Here is a 10,918-nt window from a genome sequence, read left to right as displayed (position 1 = left end):
GTTTCTTTCCCTCCACCTATATTATCCCTGGAAAGAGAAAGTAAACAAAGATGGGAAGACAATGATTATGTTATATTTTACAAACCGGAGTGAATAACATATAGATATAGGTAGACTTGATGATGTTTATAACGTGAAAGCCAAACAAGATAGTACTCACTCGTACATACTTATATTAGTCCAAATAATTATGAAGTCTTGAAAGGCTATAATTTATAATTTTTTTCTTTGACGCCTTACAGTCGATGTAAGGCGTCAAAGAAAAAAATTATAATAGCCTTTCAAGACGTCATAATTATTTGGACTAATACTTATATTTGCTATTTTGAGACGGTTAATGATCGTAAATAATTAAAACGTTCAACTGTTGTGTTATGACAGAGAGAAACCACAGGGGCTCGGTTAGCAGATTAACATTTTGTAAATCAATGTTTTTTAATTTATTTTTTATTATTTCCTGTCTATTTACATTACTATAATATAAGGCAGGCATTACCTGTAAATGGGGACGAAGTCTGTATGAATTTTTTTTTTTGTAACTTAAATATTTGTTAAAAAAAAAAGAAACAGAAATACCGTAACGTTTCTGATTTCGGTTCTGTTGTTAGGGATTTTAGTTGTGACGTTATTTAAGTTATGACGTCATATGCAATGTAAACAAAGAAACGCTATCATCAGGTAACGTTTTTTCACATCAAGGAATTATTAAAAATGAAATTGGTGATTGTGTTCCTTCCTATTTATACTAGACTGATAAATATATATTTTACTTAATAAAGATTCATACAAAAGAGAACTGAAAAAGGAAGTATATTGTAGATTTCTGCGCAAGTCCGGGATTTCAAAACATGACATAAAAAAAATTGAACGATTTTGAGTACAATGAAAAATTCGGGAAATTTTCCCGTATTTTTTATTTTATTGAATTTTCTACTGTTATTGGGGACTTCGTCCCCATATTAACGTATTTCACGTTGCTATCACTATTTCTTTGTTTTCTGGCAATGTGCAGTTTACTATCCATATCGATATACTGAAAAAAACCTAAAGGGATCTAAGTCGCCATCTTGAATTGCCTTCCCTACTTTAGATAAAATATAATTAAAAATAATAATAAATTATTGCATACCTTACAACAGCCCTCATTTTCTTCCGAAATTATTCTTCTATCACATGCATATTTTCGACCCGGAAGTTTCCGAATGATACGTTGCTTTCGCCGGAAAATTTGAATTATCTGACACGAATGCAACTGAAGCTGCGTAAGTGTTCTGTTAATCCACAAATCAAAATATGCATGTGATAGAAGAATAATTTTGGAAGAAAATGAGGCTGTTGTAAGGTATGCAATAATTTATTAATATTTTTAATTATATTTTATCTAAAGTAGGGAAGGCAATTCAAGATGGCCGTGGTGTAGTGGTAAGTGCATTGGACTACTAACACAAAGGTTCCTGGTTCGATTCCCGTTTGGGATGAAAATTTCAGGAACTCAATTTTTGGCTCTCCCTTGACACCATTTGCGAGTATGGTCTTGAGGAAACGATGATAGTCCGTCGGACGGGGACGATAAATGGCTGACCCGTGTTAAGAGAGAGTCATATCTCTTGCACGTAAAAGACACCCTTGTAGATTTCGAAAAAGAGTAGGCTAATGCCGCTACAAGGCAGCACTCGCACCCGCAAAGTGGAAAGGGATTAACATAAGTTGTAAAACTTGTTTCCCAATCCACTATAAATAAATATGTTTAAACTAAGATGGCGACTTAGATCCCTTTAGGTTTTTTTAATATATAGATATGGATAGTAAACTGCACATTGCCAGAAAACAAAGAAATAGTGATGGCAACGTGAAATACGTTAATATGGGGACGTTAATATAGGGACGTTAATATAGTAATGCAAATAGACAGGAAATAATAAAAAATAAATTAAAAACATTGATTTACAAAATTTTAATCTGCTAACCGAGCCCCTGTGAGAGAAACATATACATGTATGTATTTATATTTTACTGGTTATGATTGCAAAATTATAAAACCCAGGGGCGGATTCAGCCATTTTAAAAAGGGAGATTCCCAACCCAAGACAAAAAAGGGAGAAAAGGGGGGTGGGGGGGGGCTTACTATCCCCATTCAAATGCACTGATTGTCCAAAAAGGGGGGAGTTCCAACCCCCAAACTCTCCCCCTGGATCCGCCACTGAAACCAACAGTTTATTTACTGTATATAAGAATATATGACATACATGTATGTTCCAATGAGACATCACAACTTTCCATCCAAGTCACAACAATGTACAATGCCTGAAAAGTTAACAATTATCATCATGATTATCATGATTTATTAAAGGTCAAGTAGTCCAAATAATTTGAATTATGACGTCTGGCAAGCGTATTTTATTTTATTTTATTTTATTCATTTTTTTGGGGGGGGGGGTGTTGACAGCAAGACTATTTTCATTGTTTTTTCTGGGACAGCATCATAATCATAATTATTTGGATTTCTTTGACCTATAATCTTGATTACTATAGAATAATCACGCTAATTATTAAATCCAAATAATTATGACGTCTGAAAAGGTTGCATACATGTACAAACATGACAAAATGTACTTTATTTTTTCTGTGGCAGCTTCTCAGAAAAAAATAACCCAGCCAGACGTAATAATTATTTGGACTAAGGTTGAAGTTCAAACATGTACAGCCTTCAGTCATGTCAACACTGAGTCGTGAGCCTGGTAAATAATGTTGACATTAACATGCACGGAGCTCCAGATTAGAATTAACAAATTGGGGTTTTAACTCCTCCATTTTTTATTCAATTAAGTGAAATAGTTTTTCAATTGAAGTATTAATTCCAAGTCACCCCTCAAGCTTCTATAACACGATATTGAATGTGCGTGTTCACTCATCAACTAAAATGAAATGTATCAGACTTGGGGTAATCATAAATCAGCTGTAATTGATTACATTTTTTCAAGTAATCAGTGTAATCATTAATCAGGCAAAAATCTGATTACATGTAATTTAATTTAATCAATTACTTTTCAAAATACCCTGTAATCATGATTACTTTTTGATTACATTCTGATTACAATGAAAAAAATCTGAAATTCTGTTTTTGGTCATTAAATGAACCTCTTTGTTATTCATATTGGATAAATTTTTAACATGCTAAAATGGTTTAGTTACTTTAAGCATGTCTACTTTTAGTAAAAGATAAACTGTTACAGTATTGAAAAGTCATCATTAGCCTAAGCAGTGACATATAATACAATTATATACCTTTTATCTTAGTAAAAGATATTGTACATACATGTATATTCATCGTTTTATAATGATCTTCATATTCATTTTTGAACATAACTGTTATATATTCAAGTAATACTTTTCTTAAACCCTGAATTATAATCTTTTGTTAATTTTTGTGATTTTTGTCAACTTTGAATTGACAGGTAGGAGACTAATTAAGGTTTGTTTTTATTGCAATTACCAATTGGGTATAGCTGTGGGGAAATGTATGATAAATGATAAAAGATTAATCAGACATGAAAATTTATATAATTAGCACAAACTAAATTAAAAGTTGGACAAATATGTTGTTTAAATTTAAAAAAAAATGGACATGTAAAATGCAATGATTTTTAGTACTTAAATATCGTTTACAATTTGATTAAACATTTCTATTAAAATTTAACATAGTGTTAACTGGTAACTTCATTTCATCCATATTTAAACTTCCATAAACTGCACCTTGGAATACATATAAATTATGAAAGAGGTAAAAAGACAAACAAAAAACTCTTTATAAATCTTCATTAAATTTAATTCAAAATAATTCAGAGATCACTGGTGATAAAGTGTAACATGTGTAATATATATATATGTAGTGAAATTTGGTGTACATTTAAATAGATGAAGTTTAATTCAAATGAAGTTATCATTTTACAATGTATCTACTTTCTCAAAAATGCAATAGTTATATTGAACGTTAATTCACTCACATCATTCAAAATGTTTTTAAATTCATTGTAATCAGATGTAATCATGATTACTTTGCCAATGTAATCATTAATTTAATCAGATACTTTCAGAAATGATGTAATCATAAATTTAATTTAATCGTACAAATGACAAAGTAATTGTAATTTAATCAATTACATTGAAAGTAATCAGACCCATCTCTGAAATATATACTATCGTCGATATATATACTCTTGAACTAAAAATAAACAAGGTTTTTGTCTAATTTTATTTACATAATTCTGTATTTACTTGTCCCTTATTAGAACTTTTGGATTCCTATGCTGACTTCATTTCGTTTTAATTCATTGCTAAATGTTATATTAAGTCCCGAGAAGTACGAAAAGAATTATGACGACATGGCTAACGCAAATTTGATAAAGAAAGTGAAGATCGAAATGTTTTCCTCTCCACGTGTACCGTACCTTTAAGAAAAACATTGCAACTGGGACCCTTTCAACAATCTATTTTCAGAAGGAAAGGACATATCTAATTTTTTAATATTACAAAAATAGATTTATGCAACGACTAGGTAATAGATAGGGGCAAATAACCCACACAATAGCAACTATAAGCGTTAACAACTCATGGTTTTCGAGAAATTATTGGGTTTTTCTTTGCATGAATTGGGTTTTAGAACTCTGCAATGGGCTATTGCATTGGTTTTTGAATTAGTTTTATTTTGTGATCCCGCAAATACGCAGCTTATCTGGAGCTCTGCATGTAGCAGCATTCTTGTCCTTTATATGAATAAAGAAAATGTGAGGTATCCATCAATGAGGTAGTAAGATTATGATAAATGTATGTTTCTTTTACATATATTGTATCTGCTAGAACACACCCGTGATATCGCGGGTCCCGTTACTGAATTAAAGTATATATAGCAATGCGTAAGCCTTATTTTAGTATTGGTATTGTCATCTGATAAAGTCATACCTATTATAAGATACAGAGTTTTCTCTGCTTTTCTGTTTGAACCCGTCGACCTGGAACTTATCAATTATTGGTAATATTAATTATTTGGAAAACAAAAGGTCCTGGTATGGAGTATCTTTTAATCAACAGCATTGTCCTATAATATTTATAATTAAAGTTGAATTCTTATATTCGCTGTTTTACGTCATGTCTGCTAACAAATTGAAAACTAATTGTATCTATACGCCTTATTTCAAGTCCAAATTTTTAGTATTCTTATTGTTATCTTAGAAAGTCTTACTGATTAAAATACTACATTATAGGGAACAATCTGACTCTATGATTATGACCCGTGTTTATAGCAAAATCCTATAAAATACACCGTTTAGTGGTGCGCCTGTCAGATGTGGTACGTACAGATAAGGTAACACACCCCAGCGTGATATCGCGGGTCCGTGACTGAAGTAAAGTGTATAACTATGCTCAAGCCTTATTTTAGTATTAGTATTGCCATCTGATAAAGTCATGCCGATTATAAGATACACAGTTCTCTCTGCTTTCAAATCTTTCTGTTTGAACCCGTCGAACTGGAACTTATCAATTATTGGTGATATTAATTATTTGGAAAACAAAAGGTTCTGGAATGGAGTATTTTTTAATCAACAGCATTGTCCTATATTAGTTATAAATAAAGTTGAATTCTTTGATTCACTGTTTTACGTCATGCCCGTTAACAAATTGAAAACTGTACCTATACGCCTTATTTTTTGTCCAGATTTTTAGTATTCGTATTGTTATCTTAGAAAGTCTTACTGATTACAATACTACAATAGGTAACAATTTGACAATTTAGTAGTGTCAACCCTGTGATTATGACCCGTGTATATAGCATAATTATCATGAACACACCATTTGCTGGTGCGCCTGTCAGATGCGGAACGTACAGATAAGGTAATAGGTAACAGGTGAATATACTATTGGTATCGGTATCGGACTCGACCCGGAACTTCTTAATTATTGGCAATATTAATTACGTGGAAAACAAAAGGGCCTGGGGTGGTGTAATTTTTAGCTCACCTGGCCGAAAGGCCAAGTGAGCTTTTCCCATCACTTGGCGTCCGGCGTCCGTCGTCCGTCGTCGTCGGTGTCGTCGTCTTCGTCGTCATCCTGCGTCCGTCGTCGTTAACTTTTACAAAAATCTTCTCCTCTGAAACTACTGGGCCAAATTAAATCAAACTTGGCCACAATCATCATTGATGTATCTTGTTTAAAGTTTGTGTTAAATTACCCGGCTAACCATCCAAAATGGCCGCCATGGCTAAAAATAGAACATAGGGGTAAAATGCAGTTTTCGGCTTATAACTCAAAAACCAAAGCATTTAGAGCAAATCTGACAAGGTGTAAAATTGTTTATCAGGTCAAGATCTATCTGCCCTGAAATTTTCAGATGAATCAGACAACCCATTGTTGGGTTGCTGCCCCTAAATTGGTAATTTTAAAGGAAATTTTACTGTTTTTGGTTATTATCTTGAATATTATTATAGATGGAGATAAACTGTAAACAGCAATAACGTTCAGCAAAGTAAGGTTTACAAATAAGTCAACATGACCAAAATGGTCAGTTGACCCCTTAAGGAGTTATTGCCCTTTATAGTCAATTTTTAACAATTTTTCGTAAATATCCATGATCTTTTACAAAAATCTTCTCCTCTGAAACTACCGGGCCAAATTAAACTAAACTTGGCCACAATCATCATTGATGTATCTAGTTTAAACTTTGTGTTTAATTACCCGGCCAACCATCCAAGATGGCTGCCATGGCTAAAATTAGAACTTAGGGGTAAAATGCAGTTTTCGGCTTATAACTCAAAAACCAAAGCATTTAGAACAAAACTGACATATGGGTTAAATTAGTTATCAGGTCAAGATCTATCTGCCCTGAAATTTTCAGATGAATCAGACAACCCATTGTTGGGTTGCTGCCCCTAAATTGGTAATTTTAAGGAAATTTTACTGTTTTTGGTTATTATCTTGAATATTATAATAGATGGAAATAAACTGTAAACAGCAATATTGTTCAGCAAAGTAAGATTTACAAATAAGTCAACATGACCAAAATAATCAGTTGACCCCTTTAGGAGTTATTGTCCTTTATAGTCAATTTTACCATTTTTCGTAAATCTCCATGATCTTTTACAAAAATCTTCTTCTCTGAAACTACAGGGCCAAATTAATCCAAACCTGGCCTAAATCATCATTGATGTATCTTGTTTAAAATTTGTGTTTTTTTTTTACCCGACCCCAAAACCAAGATGGCCGCCGCGGCTAAAAATAGAACATGGAGGTTAAATGCAGTTTTTGGTTATTACTCAAAAACCAAAGCTTTTAGAGCAAATCTGACAAGGGGTAAAATTATTTATCTGGTCAAGATCTATCTGCCCTGAAATTTTAAGGTGAATGAAACAACCTGTTGTTGGGTTGCTGCCCCTAAATTGGTAATTTTAAGGAAATTTTGCTGTTTTGGGATATTATCTTGAATATTATTATGGATAGAGATAAACTGTAAACACCGAAAATGTTTAGCAAAGTAAGATTTACAAATAAGTCAACAGGACCAAAATGGTCAGGTGACCCCTTTAGGAGTATATATTACCCTTTATAGTAAATTTTTAACCATTTTTAGTAAGTCTTAGTTAACTTTTACAAAAATCTTCTCCTCTGAAACTACTGGGCCAAATTTTACCAAACATAGCCAGAATCATTATTAGTCTATCTAGATTAGAAATTGTGTTTTGTGATCGGGCTAACCAACCAAGATGGCCACTACGGCTGAAAATAGAACATAGGGGTAAAATGCAGTTTTTGGCTTATAACTCAAAAACCAAAGCATTTAGAGCAAATCTGTCAAGGAATAAAATTATTTATCTGGTCAAGATCTATCTGCCCTGAAATTTTTACATGAATCGGACAACTAGTTGTTAGGTTGCTGCCCCTGAATTGGTAATTTTAAGGAAATTTTGCTGTTTTGGGTTATTATCTTGAATATTATTATAGATAGAACTGTAGACAGCAATAATGTACAGCAATTTAAGACTCAAAAATAAGTCAAAATGACCAAAATGGTCAATTGACCCCCTGAGAAATTATTGTCCTTTATAATCAATTTTTAACAATTTTCATGAAATTTGTAAATTTTTACTAACATTTTCCATTGAAACTACATGGACAAGTTCATTATAGATAGAGATAATTGCAAGCAGCGAGAATGTTCAGTAAAGTAAGATGTTCAAACACATCACAATCCCCTAAACACAATTTTGTCATGAACTGTCTAGATCTGCTTCCTTTGTTTAATTCACATATATACCAAGGTGAGCGACACAGGCTCTTTAGAGCCTCTAGTTAATCTACACCTTTGTACTATATTAGTTATATAGAAAAGTTGAATTCTTTGATTCGACATGATTAGTTGTTTTAAAGAGAGAATTCAATATCAAAATAGATATGAGGGGGGATAGGAACTTTTTTTCGGGACGCAGGGATCGTCTGTTTTAAAGCTAGGGATTTCAAGATTGACTCTTTCGGGATCCGGGAAAATTTTCTTTTTTTCGGATTTCAGGACCTCCGGATTTAGTATTTTTAAGCCCGGGATTTCGTGTTTTAAGCCCATGATTTCATGATCAGGACCCCTCCTATTCCCCCTCAGTTTTATATACATGATCATTGCTCAGTCATGATGATATTATATGTGTAAATTCTGGGACTATTATACTCCCAGGTAAATTGCAGAAAGGTATCAAAAGGTTTATATGTCTAAATAATGTTTGTTCCTTACAGACATGACAGAGTTGTACAGGAACACATCTACTGGAGATTAACATTATCAAGATGACCTTTTAAGATGTTAGAGGGAGGAGAGGATTTAGGCACAACCAACGGTACTATACAGAGACACATAGACACACAGGAGGATAAAACACAACATAAATGTGATGTCTGTGCTAAAACATTTAGTCGAAGAGGTAACTTAAAGAGACACATGAGTACACATACGGGTGAAAAACCTTATAAATGTGATGTATGTGCTAAAGAATTTAGTCAAAGGGGTGATTTAAAAAGACACGTGAGAACACATACTGGTGATAAACCTCATAAATGTGATGTTTGTGGGAAAGGGTTTAGTGAAAATGATAACTTACAGAAACACATGAGAACACATACTGGTGATAAACCTTATAAATGTGATGTATGTGTTAAAGAATTTAAACGAAATGATGACCTAAAGAGACACTTGCAAACACATACTAGTGAAAAACCTCATAAGTGTGATTTATGTGATAAAGGATTCAGACAGCTTCGTTATGTACAAAGACACATGAGAATACAGCATGGTGACACACCTTATGAATGTGATGAATGTGGTAAAAGATTTAGTGAGCAAGGAAGTTTAAAGAAACACATCAGAACACATACAGGTGTTAAACTTTTTGACTGTGATGTATGTGGTAAAGGATTTATTGATCAAGGTAATTTAAAAACACATGCAAAAACACATACAGGTGACAAACCTTATGACTGTTGTGTATGTGGTAAAGGATTTAGTGAGAAAAGAAATTTACAAAGACATGCAAAAACACATACAGGTGACAAACCTTATAACTGTGATGTATGTGGTAAGGGGTTTAGTGAGAAAAGTAATTTACAGAGACACATGACAATACATACAGGTGACAAACCTCATGAGTGCGTTCTCTGTGATAAAAGGTTCAGTCAGCTTGATCATTTACAGAGACACATAGGAACACATACAGGTGACAAACCTCATGTCTGTGTTCTCTGTGATAAAAGGTTCGGTCAGCTTGGTCATTTACAGAGACACATAAGAACACATACAGGTTACAAACCTCATGAATGTAATGTGTGTGGTAAAAGGTTTAGTGAGAATGGTAGTTTGAAAAATCATATGAGAATACATACTGGAGATAAACCTCATGCGTGTGATGTATGTGGTAAAAGGTTTACTCAGCTTGCTGGTTTACAAATGCACATGAGAATACATACAGGCTATAAACCTTATGACTGTGATAAATGTGGGAAAGCGTTTAGTTATCATAATAGTTTTCAGATTCACATGAGAACACATACAGGGGTTAAACCTTATGACTGTGATATATGTAGGAAAGCGTTTAGTCATCGTAATAGTTTACAGATTCACATGAGAACACATACAGATGATAAACCTTGTGACTGTGGTGTATGTGGCAAATGGTTTAGACGACTTGACAGTTTGAAGATACACATGAGAATACACACTGAGGATAAAGCAGATAACAAACCCTTAGATATGTGAGGCCACACTTAAAAATATTTGGTTTGCCCAAACCCTACCCAAAGGTTGAGACAGTGGGTAGGTAGGTAGGCATTTCCTTTTGTTTTCAAAAAAAGAAATTGAAGTATCAGATGTTTATTAGTCTTCATGCCTTTTATATGATATTTGATTAAAAAAAAAAATCTTTAAATCAGGACAATAAAAGAATTTGAGTAGGCAGCTTTTTTCTGGGTAGGTAGCGTTTGGGCAAACAAACCTTAATATTTAATATGGCCTGAAGTATTTGTGTTGTATAATAATGGAAACTGATATATGAATGGAAACATATACCTGTCATTTGGTGTGAGGTTTATATTATGGGCCAAACAATATCTGAAATGATGACTCATTGCTCATAGAGATGTATAAGAACACGTAGATAAATCAGAACACATAAAGATAGTCTTTAAACTGTGATTTCTGTATATTGATAATGAAAAGGTTAAAGTTGAATTGTACTTAGTATACCATGGTATACATATATATCATTGTATATTGTTAACCAAATGAATGTTATTTCTTTGTTTTAAGGATCATATCCATGAAAGTTCATCTGTGAATTTATCTATATCATGTATTATATTAAAACATTAATAAATTGTAATATGACAA

At 32.8% G+C, this 10,918-nt stretch overlaps 1 protein-coding gene across 2 annotated transcripts; it reads left to right on the top strand.

Annotated features, from left to right (window-relative positions):
* On the top strand, positions 1–10,918 carry LOC143051683 (uncharacterized). 2 transcript variants are annotated; one of them, XM_076224593.1, is made up of 2 exons: positions 1–110; positions 8,776–10,918. In XM_076224593.1, exon 2 carries the CDS (start codon positions 8,840–8,842, stop codon positions 10,286–10,288), a length of 1,449 nt encoding a protein of 482 aa, XP_076080708.1. In that variant the 5' UTR covers positions 1–110; positions 8,776–8,839; the 3' UTR covers positions 10,289–10,918. The 2 variants fall into 2 exon arrangements, with proteins under 2 accessions (XP_076080708.1, XP_076080709.1); XM_076224594.1 differs by lacking the exon at positions 1–110 and adding an exon at positions 1,979–1,995.

Source organism: Mytilus galloprovincialis, chromosome 11 (assembly GCF_965363235.1).
Source record: "Mytilus galloprovincialis chromosome 11, xbMytGall1.hap1.1, whole genome shotgun sequence".
Lineage (NCBI taxonomy): Eukaryota > Metazoa > Mollusca > Bivalvia > Mytilida > Mytilidae > Mytilus > Mytilus galloprovincialis.
This window is presented reverse-complemented; position numbering and strand designations above follow the sequence as displayed.

Coding starts and splice junctions, on each gene's coding strand:
- LOC143051683 (XM_076224593.1), top strand. CDS start 8,840: ATGTTAGAGGGAGGAGAGGATTTAGGCACAACCAACGGTACTATACAG.